Below are 21,182 nucleotides of genomic sequence, written 5' to 3' on the forward strand. Positions count from 1 at the left end.
TCATCCTTCCATCTGTGAAAGGTTCACGATATCTCTTTCATATTACTGGATAAAATTGGTAAAACATGTTTCAATAACTCCATCCCCCAACCCAACAATAAATGCTACAGTATTGAGTTTCTGCTTGAGATGCTGAAATCCAAATCATTTGACAAAACTATAGTATATTTTAATCAGTTGCATAGACTGAAATTTATATAGTCTTTCCAATTGTTCAAATTAGCAGAGATACCCACATGACTGTCTTAGCCCTAAGCAGGTTGTTTTCCAATAAACGTTTAATTTGCAGGCATTACAATAATTCCTGTCCAGTTTTAACACACCTACAACATTTTCAATCTCTCCTGGAATATCATATTCCTCTTCTTCATCAGCTTCATTAGCAGCAACTGTTATCATTTGATTCTGCACAACTGAACCCTGAGCTTGCAGATTGGCAGCCAGAGATCGACAGCCACGCTGGTATCTGCACAAGAAACAGACATAGGTAATTTATTTTTCTGATTTAAGTTCCAACTGAAATAGGTACATACTGTCATAAAGCCTGCTTGTCAAGTTACTACACCTCTCAGTGTACAGCTCTCCAGTTATTTAGGGGTTGCTTTAAAGGAGAGGGAAAAGTATCCCATTCTCCTTCCTCCTGACCCAGTTGTCTCTTTTCCAAGGTGAGAAGAGCTAGACTATTTAAATGGTTCCTTTTCATTATCTCTCCCTTTCCTGTTTCAGTATAACCTACTTTCCACTGCTGACAATAAAGAGAGGCAAAATTCCCATGCTCTAAAAACCTCTCCAAAAAAAAAAAAAAAAAAAAAAATTAATAAAATCAACTTATTAAAAATTGTTTTTTAAATGTTAAAGCTAGCTTAGTACTTTCTGCCCAAGATGTACTCAGATATTTAGCCCGTGGTGTAGATACATTCTTACAAAAGATATACTTTACATGCTAAACTGACTTTTGCCATTGGGCAAGGTACACTCTCCATCTAAAAAGAATTTTCTATGCCTAAGGACGTTCTCAAAAGTTGGTAAAAGAAATACAATAAAAATAGTCACCAAGGGAGCCTGCAATTTTAAAATATCAGTGCGAGAAATCTAAAAAAGAGTTTGCCCTCTGGCAATAAGTAAAACCAGACACCAAAACCTGACTAATATGCAAAACGAAAGTGGGATTGCAAACCACTTTTCCCCTGTGAACTTTCTATCGAATCAGGGTAGAACTATGTAATGGAAAAAGTTATGTTCACTCTTACAAAATTGTACTAAATCAACTTCAGTAACAAAGGTTACTGTCTTCCCATCTTTACCAAGTTATGCATTATATAGGAACAGGCTTCTGCTTGTGTAATGTGCAACATGAAAAGTCAGAAGACTTGGCTTGTCACAGCACTATAGTTTACTATACGAAAATTGAAAAAAAATACAGGAAACTAAATACAGTGGAAGAAATTGACTTTTTCCAAATAGTGCAAATGAAGAATGTATTCATTCCCAAATAACACAGGGATTTCTTTCTTTCTCTTTTAGGGGAGGGGAGGTCAGGAGGGCAGAAGGCCAGTAGTCAAATGTATGGATTTAGGTATTTTTAAGTTTTTTGAGTGCTTTTGGATTTATTTGTTTTTTTAAACTCTTTCAGCTTTAAACTAACCTCCATTTTGCTACCTTCGGTTTCACAAATGTCAGTCCAAGTCGTTGAACAAGTTTCATCCCTAGCTTGCGAAGAACCATCTGATTACTTTCTGACAGCTTGCAATTATCAAGACACTCAAGTACAGTAGCAGCTGTAAAAGAAAATAAACACTCTAGAAAAATTGGTTTTAAAAAAATCTCACTAAGAAAATTTTGTAAAGTTTTGAAAGTTCTTTAGAAGATTTAGATTTTTAAAGGTATTACTGAAACGCAAATGCCTTATTACCTACTTTGTAGTAGCTTTGACAGTGGTCAAATAGTGGTAATATCCTCTACCTACCAAACAGGAAGGACTGCTTTAAGGACTACTTTTGACTATGAAAATTATAACGATTCTAGATTCTGAGAGTATTTATGCCTTTAATTCTCACTGGAAGTAACACATTCAAGTATCTTTTGGGGTCTAAGAATTTTCAGTAGTCTAACAGAACCAAGAGTCAGAAAATCTAATTCATTTACTCTGCAGCCAATTTCTGCGTACTAAGAAAGCATTCCCTTTCCTCATTTATTATTTTCAGGCAGCACCAACTTAATTCCTCTGGCACAGAAATTTTTATGACGATGAATATCTATAAATATTTAGACATGAGAAATACTGTGTATGTGTAAACAATCAGCAACAAAACCTTTCATTTGGGCACATCAAAGGTAACAAAGTTATTTGTCCAGCAAAGTAAAAAACATAGACAAAAGGAGAATCTTAGATTAAGGAGTATAAAGTTCCAGGATTTAAAATTTTCACAAGGAACACATTCCTGTTACAAAAAAAACAGTCCTTTTGCATTTTCAGCCTGAAACAATTAATGATTGTTTTGAAGGCTGATCATTAGTTAATAGAAACTAACAACTTGGGCTCTGAAGGACCTAGCATTCTTGCTATAAGCACTGCAAATATGGAACCACACTGGCAAAATACTCTGCAACCTCTTACTCCAGTCTCATAGCAGGGTTTTCAAAATACTAAGACATGAAAAATACAACAATTGTTTCAAAGTCTGAGAAATTGTAGGAGGTGACTTAAAAATCTCAGTTTTTAAAAAGGCTTATGATTTATCGGGACATACTAAAATATTAATAATACATGCAGGCAAAAAGGTAAGGCCAGTAATGACTATTACTTCGATACCTTCCAGCAACCTGGATTTTTTTCCAGTTGTAAAAGCTAGAGAGACTAATGGTGTAGGAGGAAGAGACTGCAGAAACGTCAATATTCACAGATAGAAAAAAAATTAAGAATACATAAATATAAACCTCCTCCAAGTCCTGCCAACTTGTGAATCACTAACATATCTACAGACCCATGCAAATGGCTTCAGGACTAGTGCTTATTTTTAAATCAAGTTCTATGTTGCAAAAGATTTCAAACAGTATCTTCTTTTGACATTTGTCTATTTTTTTTTTTTATTGGATCCTCAGATCTGCTATAACCTGTGATAATTAAATATCTTTGATATTTTTTGTCTCTCACATTTTCTTATCTCCAACAGTTTCTGTCTGAATATTTGCTTCTTAGTTGTGAGCATTCTATCTTTTCTATGGTAAATTTATTCATTTGTATGCCCCTGATGTTTCTCTTATTACCAGACTCATAACTACTTAATAGTCTTTCTATATGCCATAGGCGAAAACATTTAATTTTACTAGCAGGGTTAATGTTGTGAGCCAAGTATCTTCTTTTCATATCGATTATGACCATTGTGTTGTACAGTTGCATCTTTTAAATTACATAATTTTGTGTTGTACCATATTTTATCTAGCCTGTTTATTATTCTGCTTATCTGGCAGTCTTATTACTCTTTAAGCTTCCACAGCGCTGCCTGCTATTTCTATGCAATGACATTCCTCAGTATTTTCTGTTTGTTCCTGACCAGCTGTATAGCACATATGTCATTCCATTCTGTTTGTCTTCACTATCTTATCTCCATCTTTACCCATATCTCAGGCATTTTGAAAGGAAGCGTCTGTATCTCCGACATAGTAACTGGGACAATGAAACTGTTTCCAGCACTAGATCTACGAAGTTTCTTCTTGGAAGTCAAAATAATTCTATTAAGTGAAATCATAAGCATTCTAAAGTGAGTTTACATCATTGCTTGATTCCCGTGAATAGCACAAGCCACATTTCTGGTGCTTTGATAAGCTCCACAAAACTGACAAGTCTTTCGTAGTGTTTTGTAATTAGCCATCATCTTTCCCTACCTCTCTTTACCGCTATCAATAAAAAACAAGCCAGTATTTTGCAGTCAGTTCTGACCATATTCCACAATTCACCAGGAGATGAATATAATTCCAACATGCAGCTACACTGTTCAGAAACTTCTGTGCTCTCCTTTTGGGTACCTGTCTATCCCTAATTGCATCTATTATAATCTCTCTTCACTAAAACCTTTTTCTCATTTCAACAGTATCACTACATGATTCCAGCTGGGTCCTGTACACAGCAGGTTCTTTAAACTTGGGTTTTCCAAAATCCTGTGCTTATGTTAAAACTTGAAGATTTTCTGCAAAATTTTCAGCAGTAATATGAATACCAGTTTATGTCCTAATGAAGTTTTAAAAATATTTTCCACATCTTATAGTTTATATGTTCTGTGTTCAGCTCCTGTATTATAGCAGTGGCCAATGTGATCACTGGCCAAATCCTTTGATGAGCAGTTCCAACATAACATTCCCCAGTGGTGTCTCTTCCTCCCTCACTGTCATCTCTTCTTTTTCTCCCCTCATTTTGCATGCTTTATAACTTCCCTGTTGATTTCACTTGTTACAGCATCACTTGTTATCAGTTTAATCTTTTTTTACTTTTTTTTATTGGAATGGCTTTAAAAACAGAAATCAGGTTATTACAAACTTACCATACGGTAAACAATCTTCTCTTTTGCCATGTTTAAATAACTGTGCCTACAATTAAAACAGGGAAAACAGACATGAGAATATAGAGATTCTAAACCACAATATATCAAGCATGTAGTTCTAAAATACTTTTTAATGTTCTTGCAATAATCTGTAGTGTTTACTAATTTAAATAGTATAAAAGGAAAAGAGTCTCAGGGTACATTTGTACTTCTTTGTAAGTCAATGCAAGTCAAGGATACTGTAGCCCAGCCCTCCCCTCCCACCCATACAATCATGCAGGCAGCCAACTCAGAGAGCTGAGTTGGCCAAAAAACACTCAAGAGAACATGGAGGAAAAAAAAAAAGGAGCGGGGGGGGGGGGGGAAATAAAAGACACCAGTTTTCAGCCAACTCAGCGCTCTGAACCATCCAGCTCACTTCTTGGTCACACAAGCTCAATGCAGGTGCAACCACAGCACCTATTATCTCAAACAGCTCATGTTGCTTTGAACCTCTAAAAAGTGAAGCAGAATTTGTAGAACATGAATAAGGACAGAAGAACTAGGGGAACTCTATATCCTGTTTGGGACTTCTTGGCACTGAACGTCTCCAAACTGCACAAGCCTAGCTCATGATTTAGACGACCCAGGACACAGTACACATCAACACTTTGGTCACTGCTAAGAAGCAGGACAGATGGACACATGTGAGTGAGCTTAGTTATTAGTAGGAACCACACACTGACAGCTAGGACACAGTACAGGCTACACTGCTATTTTACCCTGTTTCTCCAACAGCTTTTGAGATCTCCATGTTAAACTAAACATAACAGCTACACAAAACTCTTGACTGCAAGCCTGATACAAATATACCTCCAACAGGCAAACTTTAATTCTTGTGCCAAGGGATTTAAAGAAGCAAAGAGCTTCCAAAATAATTTTATATACGATTAAATATCCCACTAAGATTAAGCCCCAGCACTAGAGTGAGACAAATGGACTATTAACACCTGACAAAAACATGGTACACATTTAAAGTTTTCTCAGTTCACTTAGTATGCATCAAAACTACTGTGTTCTGTCACTTATTTTTCCTTGTTATGCCATTCACCAGAAGAAAAATGTTCCTCAATAAATATGCCTAGGAGTTAAACAAGAACAGACTTACCTTAAAAATATGTACTTTCTCACACATACCAAACACACGCATGCCTCCCGTACTGCAGGTGTGGTTAAGAGCAACAAGGCAATAAAAACACCTTTAGGCTATGTACCCATTCTATTTTGTTTTGTTACTAAATTGCATTTTAGGATCCTAAATTAACACTTCTGATCAGCTCTACTACAAGCTATATAGGGGAATTTGATAATGTATGTTGAATCATTTAGGATTTTTAATGCTTTCATGAGTAACTAAGCAATTATAAGGCATCCTTTAAAAACTACATTTACAAAGCAGTAATGATACAGAACTACTTCAGGCCCAGAACAGCTAACAGAAATAACTACCAACAGAAATGGTATAAATACAGCATAACTTTTATCAATATCAGTATACAAAAAAAAAAAAAAAATCCCCACTAACATACAACAAAACTCTGCTTGTATTAGAAACCCTAAAGAACAGATGACAGAAAATCTGCAAATCTTTGGCATAATTAACAAATCTAGAGCGCCTCTAAAATTTTCCTACCTCTTTGCTGAAACATGCAGAAGCTCATCATCTCTTCCTCATTTTGTTCCTGTGTTCTGCTTTAAAAACCTATCAGATGGTTTCTTCACAAGATTAGCAAGTTTGTAGCGGATGCTAGGAGATACTGCAGCATTTCTGCAGTACCTTATCTTCACAATTACTTCTCCTTTCTGTATAATAGCCCAGTTAAGAGCAAATACTGTTTTTAAGGCACACACAGGCTGCCTCCAAATTATTAGGATTATATTCAAGCATATTCAAACACAGTATAATTCCTGGAGTAGTGATAATATAGAGAAACAGCTTTTTAATATAGCCTTAGGAATGCTCTGGGACAAAAACCATTTGGGTGCCTACACTCACACTTCTCGGCATGCTGTCTAGGAGCTTCTGCGAAGATGGAATAGAATCCTCAAAACATCTACACATTTTCAGTTTTACATATTTCCTGAATTCTGGCACCTTTCTACAAGTTTCTCCATGAGTTTTCACATCCTTAAGGCCAACTTTGAATTCAGTGCTGACTCCTCAGGAAAAACATAACTAGAAGGTACCACCTCTAAGCAAGATGTGGGAAGAAATTAAGCAACACACAAGCAGGAAATGAGAAAACTCTTCAAATACTGTACAAGAAAACAGCCTTACACACCTATGAATCAATTTAAAGCAGTGAACCCAACACATTCCATTTCACAACCATTTCTATTATTTTCTGAAGAAAAAAGTGAAACACATTGTTTCCCAACCACAGTTTTGCTACATACTTAAATAACGAACTGTTTTCATTTCTAATATTCAACACAGAACATGTATCCTCAAACAAAATACTGCAAGGATTTATAATATACTTTCAGATGTTAAAATCATGATAGCAACTGCTGTAAATCAACTGAGATATGGATTAAGGGATTTTATTTTGCCCATACAAGTTTCTAGGGGAAGTAAAACTGAACCAAAGAATACCACAGCTACTGTGTTATTAATTTAAACTAAACTTTAAAAAAAAAAGGGGGCCTTAATATTTACATGATTTTTGATCAATAAAATATGTTACCTACTGATTTTGGAATAAACACAGCTGAAAATGCCAAATGTCTGAAAGGAAAGAAAGTTCTGTTTGCACCCACTAATGCACATTGCAGGTCACATACAACCTTCTACCAGTTTACTAGTGTTTCAGCAAACGATACATCAGGTATTTCTCTGTATCAGCGAGAAGTTTAACAGCCATTTTAAAAACAATTTTTATAGAAGTAAATAGGTAATAGCCAAACTGTTAAGAACTACTCTTCAGATATTCAACACAGCAGGAAATCCAGTGTCTAGGGGTTTTTTTTCTGATTGCAGAAATGTCAGGAAAAGAAGTTTTCATTACTTCTTTATGAGTCAAAGCATGTGAAAGCGTTCACAAGCCCAAATTTCCCAACTTTTTAAGCTTAGTAGATATATTTTCCAGAGGAAATAAAAAAGCACTTTAACTGATGTTGGCCTTGGGGGGGTGGAGCCACAGGGGGAGTGGTGTATGTATTTTCTTCCAGCATATGCTACAGTCATGTGTGTAAGGTTAAGTTACTGTCTCGGAAAAATCCTGCAAACCTAGAGCTTACAGGGGTTATACTAAAAAGAAAAGTACATGATGCATGAACAGAAAACATAAAAAAAAAAATATAGAAAAAAGGACGAATCAGCATTACAGTATTCAGCTTAAACTTCCTGCCTTGAAGGAAGAAAAACATCCAAGGCACACCATTTCAAGAAATCTGATACAAACAAAATAATTAATAAGCTTGGTTTGCCACCTGCATAGACATTTTAGTGTCAGCAGCTAACAATACTGAAAGTAAGGAGCCCGTCTATTGGAGTATCCAGGCAATCAAAGTTACGCCATGGTCTCTTCAATTTAATGAGGACATACAGCATACACCAACTTACCCAACCTGTTGAACTGTTGAAAAGTATGTGACTCCCTCTCTTATAAATAATTAAGCCACCTACAAATTAGAGAAAATCAGTGGTGTGCAAGCAATGATGACTGTCAAGTCTGGTTTTGCTTTAGAAATAGCATGGTGCAAGGAAAACAAAGCCTAGTTTCTTAGTAATCACAGAAGAAACACACCACACCTTCCAATTGTCTGCATAACCCACTTTAGGCCCGACCTTCATGAGATATATCAATCAGGATCATCTCCAGGACATGTTCCCCAAGCTATACAAATCACCATTAAGGGTGGCCTGACTGTTTGGTAGCAAGTGTATCTTCCTGCCGAGCAGGAGACACAAGTCTGAATCTACCCTCTGGTTGTAACCAACCAAGTCAAGGATTGGGAGGATACTTTCAGCCTCTATGGGAAGAGAAGTAAATGGTATCTTTCATTACTCTGGAGCACCCCCTAGTAGTCACACAACATCCAGGACCAGGGAAAGCTATCAGCCATCCCTGCCTCCAGGCCAGATGTGGGGAGGTAAACAAGGTGGGGGAGGGCATGCCGCCAGAATAAGAAGTTCACTTGAAAGTAGAGAAATGGTAAAATAGATTAGTTAAAGCCCTTGTTCTTGCTATGTCCTCAACATAAATAGTACATCTACTGAAGGTCACACGTATTTGTCGGGGTATTGATCATTAACACTGTACTTAAACTGACAAACTTCAATACAGAGTCCAGTTAAATGGGTGGCAAAAGGAGTTCAGTTTTCATAAGATCTTAGGTTTTTTATCAGTTGAAAGCCTGAAAAGTTTACACTAACACATGGAGAGCTAACAAAATAGTTCCTTTCCATCTTAACAAGACTACCCAAACCCACAGGTTTGAAATACTTGGGAGGAAAAAAAAAAAAAATTAGCAGCTTGAGACAGCACTATATTCAAACAGGAAAAAGAAACAGACTTATGATAACAGAACTTCTGAACCTTGAACTAACTGCAATACTTCTGGTGAGAAGGAAAAAAAACCTCAGAACTATCAGGCAAGGCCACATCAGAATACTCTGTGCGGCTCAGAAAGAGAGGAGAGACAGTATTACCAGGAAGGGGTCAGTGCCTTTGGTATCTACAGACATAAGAATTTTTTTCTTCTCCTTACATCCACACTGCTTTTTGTATACTTTTATCACCAAACCACTACGCAACAACACATTTTTTAAAAAATAATGCCAATAGACAATCCTAGCATCGCTAATTCTTTGAGAATGCCAAAAATATAGAGACTTGGGAAACATTCTATTTGGAAATATTCTGTTTTTGTGCCTCTGGGTCTGAAAGAATAGAGTTAGAGAGTTCTTTCTTCCCTGGAGCAAAATTTACATAAGCATGTAGCTATTGCTAAATAACTTTTGCATTAGAGACAGCTCAGGGAAATGCCCTGTTCTTAAGACTCTCGAGTTTCATCAGATCACTGTGTAGGGCGTTTTATTTTTTTTAATTATTACTCACACTTGTATACTGAATCACTTATAAAACAAATAAGGTTTAATAAGTTTCAATGCCCAAGGCTACCTCAACATGATGACATCTCTGTCACGCAAGAACTGGGAGTGCTACACCCTGCAGCAATAACTAAAAAGCTGTTTGATATAATGGCAGGTTTAAAAGCAAACCTCCAGACCAAGAGAATTTAAAATGCAGATTCTTGAAACAGGTTAGAAGTTTCCTTCAAGTAAACAAATGTTATAAAAAAAATACAGCAACTTCTTATTAATCCAACATTTATAATCCTTCAAATATACAAAGTATTCAAGCACAAAAGTGAATTTAATTCAACACTGCAATGTTAATTTCAACAAGAGGGCAGTTTTAAAAAATGAATCTGAAATACTGTAAGAAAAGATTCCTGCCAGTGCACACCTGTTGTGAAATGATATATTACTGACGACAGGTGTAAAGAAAAAAAAAAAAAGAAAAAGGCATCAGTGGAATTAAAATATGTAATGCAGGCTGCGTGTTTCAACAAGAATCATGAAACAGTAGTACTTGTTCTACACATAATGCTGAGTTAGATTAAACAGTAGCATACCTAATCACCAAGACTTAAGGCCACGAAGAGGCAGATCAAAGTGCAGCAACGTCGAACTACTCATTGTGTACCTAACTTGCAGTTTCAGTTCATTGAAATGCAAGAGTTTCATGTCTTTTTAAAACAGTTTTGCCATGCCAATCTCACTACAAGCTATTTCCTAGCAGACCATAAGCAGCATAGTATCATAATCCGACTGAAACCCACCCTGTTAGGGGTAGCCCTAAAGTGATCCAATGAAGAGAGAGAAAGACTTTTTATCCCCACCCTGGTGGGTTACATTCCCAAACCCTGTTACATTCCCAAAACCTGCCTTGCTGTACTGACCAGAAACTGAAAAATTGTCTTATTTCTCCTGCTTGTTCAGAGAGAAATGTCCAGGCAACTACAGTTTGACTCTTAAAGTAACAAATTGCTGGAGGAATCCAAGGCCAAAGAATTTTGAAGCTTGTTGACACAAGTTATAGTTGTCCCTCCATGAGGATGTGTTCTGCTTCACACACTTAGCAATTACTTACTATGTTTCTGTACTGACTGTTAGAAACTTGCATGTTTAAGAGAAAAGGTTTACTTATTTTAAACACTGCTTCTATTTTCAGCTGATATTTTTGGTTTAACAACATGCTATTTTTACAAGGGTTACAGAATTCTTAATATTAAACTCTTGAAATAAGTATTTCCTACTCCACTTAAGCACGTCTGCATACACACATACCTGCCTACGTATCATTCTGAAAACCTTTATTCCCTAATGATATAATTCATGCTTACGTTGTAGTAACTGAAACTGAAAATTGAAGACTGAATGCAAGAAAAGGCTTTAAAAATTCAGTCTGCTCATACCTGTCAACTGGAACAGGAGTTATGAGCTGTAGGACACAAACAGAACTGGCCTGATAAACACTTTCTCCTATCCCACAGAGGCGGAAAAAAATTATACAAATGCAAGAAGCCAGGCTTCTGCTTCCAGGTGTATTGTATCACATTCTAGTTTCGATTCTACTTGTTAAGTATTCACCTGTTTCGCTTAGTATGCACTAATGAACAGGTGGATAGAGCCAAAGCCAAACTCAAAGGAATTATGACAAAACACTAATGTATTATACATCCTACAGGTCTCATCATGCACCTAGAATGGCAAACAGTCAGTCTCCCTTTCCAGATCTGACAATAAAATGATGAAACATCATTCTGTCTTTTGAAACATACTGCAATGCATACAAATAATGCTTCCTCCTGCTTAAGCAGCAAGTCCTAAGTTATTCTAAATATAGATCATTTCTTGTATCTTCTGATTTGGAAGAGCTGCTATAGAAAAAAAAAAAAAACAACACACCAAAAAAACCCAACCAAAACCAAAAACATACATCACACATTTGTTCCAGAACTTTGCTTTGATGTTTAGTAACATACTGCATACAAGTCCTCATAGCAATTATTTAAAAAGAGCTGCAAATTTATGCAAATTATAGAAACTCGTACAAACACCAGCAAATCCTTAAACCTGTGCAAAGACTGTACAAGAGCATGCCATCTGACTTTGCTTGCACTACCTTGAGTTTGGTCAACAACAAAAACAAGAAAGAACAACTCCACTCACACACACTCCCCCAATCCACCCAAATAGATCCACCCAAAATCAAAATTGGAATAGATACCAGAACTGTTATTCAAGTATTTAAAAATGCACACCAACACTTTTAAGGGTGTAAAACTACAAGAAAGAGTTTATAAAAAGATATTCTTAGAATATACAAGAGGAGTGCTAACATATAGTAGTGGTTCAGGTATTACAGTTTTTTTTCCATGCGTAGCATAAAAATTTTAAAACCCAAACTAAGAATTCATCTCTCCAAGTCATAAACTACTGTTACTTCACAAGGTAATGAGCATTAAACAAAAAACCTGTTCAGATTAGCAAGGAAAACCACAGGAAACAGTGCATTTTTTCAGACTATTGACGGACACTAACAAGTTTAGTATGTCTTATTAAAACTATTGAGAATAATATTTTAGTTGAAGAGGAATGGATACAACTTTCAAGTATCACTTGCATTTTGGTTACCAGTTCTGAAAAGTCTAGGAGAGACCACTACTATATCAGAAGCCAAACCTCTTCATTTTGTACAGTTCCAATTTTTTAATTTATTTCAAAGGTTTTGTTCAAAGGAAAAAAAAAAAAAAAAAAACAAAAAAAAAAACAAAAAAAAAAAACAAAGCCCAAACTGAACTATGAAATGACTACTGATATACAGTCAGATATTTAAAAGTATTTTTGAGAGTCATTTATCAGTATCTATACTGGCAACTTCACTTTCATTTGATGATGACAAGAATACTTAAAGAAAATACACATACATGGGAAGTTACATCTTCACAACTGCTGTGGAGGAAATTCTAGCTGTATATTATCTTATTCTTTTTTAAAAAACAGGAACCTCTCTGCATTTGCTATTAAAGGCCTACCATAGCAGTATCATATGATCATAAATACAATCATCTATCTTTTAAGGAAAAAACTATATTTACCAGGGCCTGGAGCATGCCATTCATAACAACAGTCCCCTCCATTGTCTGGAAGGAGGATTTAGATAACATGGAAAGAGTCCAGTCCAGGAAGTCTGGCATCCTTTTTTGCCTGACATCAGGGCGGACAATAAATCTGTCAGAGAAAAAAAAAACAAAACACTGCAGTTACTAACTTTATGACTTTCAATGAAAAAGAACTTTTCCCGCTATCCAAACTGGTTGCAGTTCCTAAAAACAATTCTATAATGGGTATTTTCCTAAATAGCTGAGGGTGGGAACACTCCAAATGACCATGTTTAGCCCTTCTGTTTCTGAGCAAGGCTCTGACCCAGAATTTCACTTTCACTTCAAACCAACCTATAAACTTGGATTCTAGAGATTTCTCATCTTAACTGTAAAGCAACAAACTTTCCAAAGGTCCCACATAAAAATTATTTCCATTAGAATTAGTGAAAAGCCGAAACAAATATTCTCCACCATTCTCACCAAGAACAGCTACTCTGCAAATCTGAAAATTAGTGCAAATCAAAAATTGGTCCATACTGCACTGTTATCAGCCAGGCCCATAAAAAGTAACCATCAGTGCTATATTTGGTTTTTTGGATATTTGAAAAGGTCAAATACCTGTTATTTAACACAGTAGATGGGTCAGGAAATGCATTTTTACCCATCTTAGAGAGGGCAAAAGAGGTTCATCATGGTTAAACTACTTCCATAAACCTATACTCAGTCATCGCCAGTGCCAGCCAAGCTACAGTTAGGGCAACTGCTTCAGTTATCTAATTTAGTATTCTTAGCACCTAAAAATTAGGATCCTGTTCCAGCAGAGATTCAGACTAAATTAAGAAACTTTGTTCTCAATGCAAACAAAGTAAACAAGGTACATGGGAAAGTCCACAAAGTACAGTTCATACTGCTTCAAGAAGGATGTATGCAGAGCCTATATCTGGTTACTTTATATACCTACCAATTAAATGGGGAACTGCACCAAGACTTAACTAATGGGGAATATTAAATACAGAGAAAACAGGAAACAGTGAGCAGACGTGATCACTTGAATTGTCTTCAAAGTCAGTATCTATTGTGTTCAGCAATAGAACAGTGAGGATTTGGGCAGGGGTTAGTTGAGGGGGGGTGGCTTGGTTTATAACAGAGCAGCAAGGACAAAGCCTTCTTTTGCACAATAGCACAGGTAAGAGAAATAACCTGTAAAGTAGATGAACTGGTTCCTAGACCCTTTCTCAGCCCAAAGGAGTTTAAATCTTAATTTCTCAAAGGAGTGCCCTAACCTCCAGACTAAAAGCAAGATAAGGATAAACCTCATCTCCTCCTACTGCAACCAAGTCACTGAGCAGACAGTAAGGAGAATTCATGGAACAAACTCCAGCTCCTTTGCCCTATGAAAAGTAAATTACTTCGGAAAACAGGAAGTCTTGGATCCTGATGTTTCTAAACTTCACTTGAAATTCATGAACTCTTTGGAGCAGGAACCAAAACCCAGACTTCCTCTTCCTCCCCAAGGAGTTTCCTAACTCAGTGTGTTTAAAGAGTTAGACTCCTGTATCTTATCTCTCTGTCTGTCCTAGGACTTTTGTATTCCTGCCCACGTTAACAGTTGAACTTCAAGAAGATGAAACAGTGATCTCATCTCAAAATAACTATGCCCGTTCATTAAAGAACAGTTTTGGGATGCGAAAGCAGTGAATTCAAATGCACCAAGGCCAAAAGACCTTGGACCTGGGTCTCCTAATTCCTGGTGAAGTGTTTTAATCATTAGGCCATTTTGAAAATCATGTTTTCATAATAAACTAAATAATTATAAGTACACTAAATAGTAATTTTGCTCCCATTACAGCCTTATACACCTTGATAGAGCTGTACTACAACCAGCTTAATGTATTCTTATCACCTTGTTTGTTATGAATACATACTTTTAATAAAAATTAATTTAGCCAATAAAATGGAGGTGAAGTGAACATAAGACAACTGCTAATAACATCAAATCAAATCCTCTCCTTCTGTCAGCTTGTGACAAGGCAGATACCCAATGCAGATATATAAAAATCCTAGAAAAGCAACTTCCAATTATCACTTCCAAGATGACTGCAAAAACTAATTAGGATGAGGAGACAAACCTACATTCTGTCACAGGGAAATAAGTATGTAACATGCAAGATTATTTATTAAAGACTATTCAAATGATTCATGCATTCACTTAAATTTTGCTCTGAAATATTTGAGTAAATCAGAAAAGTACAGGACTAGTCACCAGAGAACTATGATTCTAGTCTCAACTCCTTCATGAATTTTCTGCATGACGCTGTTAGTTCTAAAACAAAAAAGTGTTTGTTTTGTCATCAGATTCGGAACTGTAGCATTATACTCACTAAATACAAGTTTCTAAAGCATTGAGTCCCATGACTGAAGTTCAGAATAAATTTAAAATAAGTATATGGACACTTATTTCCCCAAAAGACAGTTAGGATCTGCTGTACTAAATGTTATATTTAACAACTATTTTGATACAATTAATCCCACAAATTTTGTGCCTCTTCATCCAGAGAAAAACCTTAACACAGACTTTATTGTTCAGACTAGCTACCCACACCGACTATCATCATTTCATCTTGTTCACCCTACAAAGCCTCTGCTCCTATAGCTACACTGGCAAAACTACGTTGGCAGAGCCCCCTAGCGTAGATACAGTATATGCTAGTGTAAAGATTCTGGGGGTTTGCTTGCTTTAAAAAGAAAGAAAAAAGAAAAGAAAAACTAAATTACAAACTGAGCTGAATAAAGCCCTCTTCCGCTAGAAGAATACTGGAATATGTACTGTAATAGATACTGGAAAAAAGATAGCGTGTACTAGCACAGTTTATGGTCTTTGTAATTTATTTTCATATGCGTCACAAACAAAACCAATCTCCACTAATGCACCAGGAAAGAAGAGATACAGAAGTTCATTATTTCAATTTTATAAGCAACCCTAGCATCAGTATTACTGAAGTGATGCAAAAAATGTCAGAACAACTGCACCTCTGTCACAAATTGTTCAGTGTCTGAACACCAACTGTGTAAAACAATGGGATTTAGAAAGTTCCATTATCCTACACCTGTTTCATTTGATGAATTATTTGACAAGAATAAACCTAAGAAAACACAAGTATTGTTGTGTGGCTAAGAGAATGAAGAAAGTGACAAGAGGGATATTAAGAAAATAAATTCTAGCATTTCTATTTCCTTTTACATAACTTAAGGTACTACTAGGAAACATCAAGCCAGTAATACTAGATACCAATTCTCTATTTACCATGCAACACACTACAAAAATCAGCGGCAACACAAAGTAAGCGTATCTTTCTGAAACCCTGTAGCACAAACCGGTCCCTGGAAGGCAATTTGAACAGTATCCTGTTAACAGTGAAGATCTGTATCCCTTGTGATAGATACCTATTCCTCTAGTAAGCAGAAGAAAACACAGCATTTCCCATAATAAACACACTGTTGGATCCGATTCAAGCAAATTTAACATCCCACATACAGTTGGCAACTTCCAGTCCTCCCAACGCTGTCATTAGTAGCATGTCAGACTAAAAAACGGCAGGAGAAATGGGAGCTAACTTTTTTCGTTTCTGCCAAGAAGCACAAAAGAGACTTACTTTGAAACCAGTACAGCAGCTGCATCTCGAGCCTTATCACTGACAACCAAGTAACACTAAAGGTAAAAGAAAACTAACTGTAAAAGAATTCATACATTTAGATTTAATAAAAACTACATAACAACTCTGTACATGGATATACTACTTAATACTTATGATTACAAACGTTATTATGATTACAAACGTTATTATGATTACAAACTGAGCTTAAGATCCCATTTTTCCCATCCCAAAATTTCCCATTTAACAACCATATCTCAGACAACAAAGTCTCCCTTCTAGTGTCTTTCAAAGCAAGTTTACCTTTACTGAAACATTCACTTACAGTCATATTTGTGCTACTACATGCCTACAAGTGATAAGCCACTAAGTGCTGCAAGTGTAAAAAGCATAAGCTGTGCAGGGTATTTTGGGGATGGTGTTGTTTATTTTTATTTTAAAGGGATGACAAGTTAGCCACTTCGGCTTACACCTCATGAAACTTTACTACCTTCGTTGAAAATTCTTCATGCAGTCATAGCTTCCAATGTTACTCGTCCTCATTGAATGCTAATTTCCTATATAAATCAAACTTGGTTTTCCAAAAAAGCTAGCTAGTATTTTCAAATGCTAAAAGCTGTTAACGTAATCAAGGCATGCATTCATATCAGACAGTCATAAAATAAGACTGTTGTTTGTTTTCCCTGAAGTAATAAACTGTCTCATCTGACACTAAAGCAGCAAAGGACATACTTGAAGATTCCAAAACTATGAAGAAATTCTTACAAATTAGATACAGAAAACATGGGCTTAAATAATATTCTGAAAAGACAATAATTTATTATATATTGAAAGATTAAGCCTAAGAAAAATATCACAGGTTTCAAAGTATTACAAGATGTATTATACTTACTTTTGCTATTTTAAGTATGCGATCCATTGTTGGCATACGAGCATGCCCTTCCTCAGAAATAATATTTCCATCAAAACGGGCCAGATCAAAAGGAATCAAGCATATCATGGAGAGCCATAATAAAAGCATATAACGACTTTCCCAAGTCTGGAAAAGAATGGTAAAACAACATATGCACTCCATTTTCTGGAACATATTCCAACAAAGTGCATGGAGCATAAACTATCCAGTAGCTCCAAGGAACTTTCAACATAAGATGATGAAGAGAAAACTCCGAACCTGAATGCTCTGAAACACCAAAGGAGACAGAACTACCAGCAATTCCAAACAGGAAAACTGTAACAAAATTAATGGACCCTACCTTCTGAATCTGAAATCTAGGCAAGTTTATTTCCTTCCCAAAGGAAAACTGCATGTTGCCATTTTTGTGTTTTCTCCTTCCCTCAGCCTATTTGTGCCTCCAGTTACAAATATGAGAAATATGTTCTTCTTCCTAATTTCTTATGCATTGGTTTCATGGGTTTACTGAAACAACTTTAGATGTGTTTTGAGAGACAGACAAACAAGAAGAAACTTTTAGAAGCTTTAAAGCTGTACATCTGCAACAGCAGCAAAATGGTCAGAATTGATGTTTATTAAAAAAATTATTTTAATTTAAAGCAGCAATACAATTATTGTCTTCACATCCATGATTTTTGTTATTTATAATAGATGATGTTCTCTCTTAAAATTCATCTATCTTAATAAGCCCTCTAGAATTCTTATTTTTCCTTACTAAAAAATGTAAGAATATGAACTATGGTATCTTGGGGTTATACTTGATGATCCTTATGTGTCCCTTCCAACTCAAGACATTCTATGATTCTATGATCTCAATCCATGCTTAAAAAGTCTTTGCATAAATATTTTTTCAAATCAGAGCTCTTGCCCAGAACATTTCCAGCCAAATAAAACTTTAAATCAGGACACTAATGAAGTGATGTCACAGTTTTTCAAATTGCAAACAGGTGGAAAAAAATCTGAAATTCTGTGTTGTTCTTCCACACCCAGGAATATATTATCAAAAGGCCAAGCGATTCATGCCTTATGCCATAACTGTGCAATTTTCTCCAGTCTTCACCTCCCTCCTTTCAAAAGAAAAGGAAGGAAAAAAACCCACCAAACCTCACAGATCTGAAGATTGTTATTGGGGGGTTGGGGAAGAATAAAACACTTCACAAAATTAAACAAGGAAAATTAACTATTGTCTTGATTTCCTCATCAAAATAGAAGTTCTCATACCAACTTTGACAAAACCAAAAGGTTTAAAAAACATCCTCTTTACATTAAGAAATAGGAATAAATACATAAAACCTAAACACTCCATTTCCTGTGATTTTACTTTTATGACTTCAAGCTAAATTAACATGACCGTTAATGATATGCATAGCAGGTAGGGAATTTTTCAGTTACTCCTCTTAGAAGTTCAGTATCTTTCACTGCCTTTCTTATTACTGTTGTTTCAATTAATTTGTTCCCTTATATGAGTGGTTAAAGATTTTACTTGCACCACTACCGCCATCGCTTCTAAATCCTTAGATCATATCCCATGAAAGAAAAACACAAGACCCCTCCTTCAATAAGACATTTCTCTTCTGACAAGATGACTTTCATACTAAATTCAGATGTTTGGTTAACACCGGACAGGGTGTATCACTGCTTTATACACTTTCTTCCAGATTTTTTTCTTATACTGTTCATTAGCTTTTTCTGCTGGAGACATAAAAGTTAAAAAGTACGTAAGTTCTCACCTCAGAATCTTTTGGATTCTGGTCTACAAGCATATCCAAAACAGGCTGTAGATCACCTACTTCATGAGGAAACAGTGGGAGGAAACGTTTGTACCCTCTCACCTAAAACAGAAAGTTTCAAAATTTACTAAGCGATCTGGCACTGTCAAGTACTGAGGAAAAAGGAAAGACCCTTTGAGAAGCTTCTTGTGTAGGAACCTCATATAATAAGAACAGTAGGGATATGAATTAAGCTCTTAAATACCTTGAGATTTTTGTGGGTTTACAAACTTATTAAGAATTAATGGAATGATAATGCTTTAACTTTAAAACAAGGGACCTCTGAAGATTGTCTAGTCCAACTCTCCTGCTAAAGCACTGTCACCCACAGAGGGCTGACCAGGATCATGTCCAGTAGGGTATTCAGCATCTCCAGGGAAGGGGACTCCACAGCCTCTCTGAGCAATCTACTCCAGTGGTCAGCCCTCACATGCAAAAAATATTTTCTTATGCTCAGATGGAAATTCCGCAATCCATCTAATTCTTCATCATACTTTACTCTTCTGTTTAGCATTATGACTCTTGTTTTATCACTGTCTCAATGTCTGCAATTTTTTTTTGCATTCAGACTTCGATTTTTACTACTCTGTTTCATTAAATAAGTATCATGAAAATGATAAAAAAGAGATCTAATCTTTCACAGTACAGTTTAAAACATTTCATCACATTACTTAGACAAGAATTTATTTACTTATTTTACTATTTTTGAAAAGGTAAAATTTTTTTAAGTTACTTAAACAACAAAGAAAATATTGGGAACTTACACATTTCAGTTACAGAATATTAAACTTGGAGTTTTTTACCTTTGTGATGATGTAAAGAAATTTAAAAGCCAGATGAACTAGTGGGGGAGGAGATCCATTGTCCCGTACTATAGCCAACAATGAATTCATCATCCAATCTAATGAAAGGATAGGAAAAGTGAAACGACATGCAGTTAGCTTACAGTTTCTCATACTTGTAATAACAAAGAGGGAGATAGTAGTCATATAAGTAATATCAACCACAGCAATCTTGTAATGCAAATATGAACCCTCTAGTTCAACAGATTTTCAAGTATATACACAAAAATTATTTAAAGATGACATTCCTACCTAAGTGGCGATCCAACAAGTGAGGTTGCTCCTGGTACTTGTCCATTATACCTGAAAAGGAAAATATATCTGTAATAAGCTAGTCAAATTAAAGGCTCTTTACAGGCATTAATTGTGAGATACACCCCGATTCTAGACAGCTTTAGCATAAGATTTCAGTATCCTTGAGCTAAGTGCTGCCACCACCTGTAAGCAAGATCAAAAAGTAAGAAAACTACAGAGAAGTAACTAAAAATATAGTCTGTCCACTTCTGTAGTGCAATCATTTACCTACATTGAATCATAAACTCCCTTCCAGGAGTCTCTCAAGTTACCGCGGACAAATCTCACAGCTAGATGAAACAAGCAATCACTCAGTTTGTTGCTGTCCTTCACTGCAGAGCACTTTGTGGCTCTCCTTTCCTAAGCACAACTTACCAGCGCACCATTTCTGATGGAACTCTGCAAACAGAGGACAACATTAAACCACTATTTACAGAGACTTAATATATACAGCAGACTGTAGCTGCTCCAGCTGTACCAGCTTTACACTGCACTCCTACGCACACAGCAAGTAGAATGCTGCTTTACACCTTTCTGCCTTGCTGTTCACATCATCTTCATTAACATACGGAATCCCACTGTTCTATTTGTTAGCATGTCAAATTACCGATTGTCTTCAAAAACACATGCACAAAGATATCTCAACGTCAAGAAGTGTAGTAGCATGACACTTTTCCAACCCTGAGGCTAATACAGCCATGGGGAAATTCTCCCTGGACACACTGGGTTTCACCACAAGGCCATCTTCCTTCCCATGCCTGGAACATATTTAAAGATATAGTTCCACCACTGAGGATCTGTACTGAGACAGGCTATAGGCATTGCATAATTCTTATCTCTTTCTTTTGAGCTACCTGACTATAGCAGAAAAAAACCCAACATAGTACTACTTTGGAAGTGAAGGTGCTCTTCACAAT

General features: G+C 36.0%; 1 protein-coding gene across 4 annotated transcripts in view; it reads right to left on the reverse strand.

Moving 5' to 3' along the window:
- The window catches only part of TBCD (tubulin folding cofactor D), a 131,501-nt gene that overhangs the window by 107,246 nt on the left and 3,073 nt on the right, over positions 1-21,182 (reverse strand). For all 4 annotated transcript variants that reach the window (XM_030013158.1, XM_030013155.2, XM_030013157.2 and 1 more), the window contains exons 3-11: positions 20,224-20,274; positions 19,933-20,030; positions 19,091-19,192; positions 17,301-17,447; positions 16,409-16,464; positions 12,750-12,882; positions 4,539-4,584; positions 1,646-1,778; positions 324-466 (exon numbers count right to left, since the gene is read on the reverse strand). In XM_030013158.1, coding sequence (XP_029869018.1) covers positions 324-466; positions 1,646-1,778; positions 4,539-4,584; positions 12,750-12,882; positions 16,409-16,464; positions 17,301-17,447; positions 19,091-19,192; positions 19,933-20,030; positions 20,224-20,274 — 909 coding nt within the window. The remainder of the gene's footprint in view (positions 1-323; positions 467-1,645; positions 1,779-4,538; positions 4,585-12,749; positions 12,883-16,408; positions 16,465-17,300; positions 17,448-19,090; positions 19,193-19,932; positions 20,031-20,223; positions 20,275-21,182) is intronic.

The sequence above is a fragment of the Aquila chrysaetos genome, chromosome 5, assembly GCF_900496995.4.
Source record: "Aquila chrysaetos chrysaetos chromosome 5, bAquChr1.4, whole genome shotgun sequence".
In the NCBI taxonomy this organism is placed as follows: Eukaryota; Metazoa; Chordata; class Aves; order Accipitriformes; family Accipitridae; genus Aquila; species Aquila chrysaetos.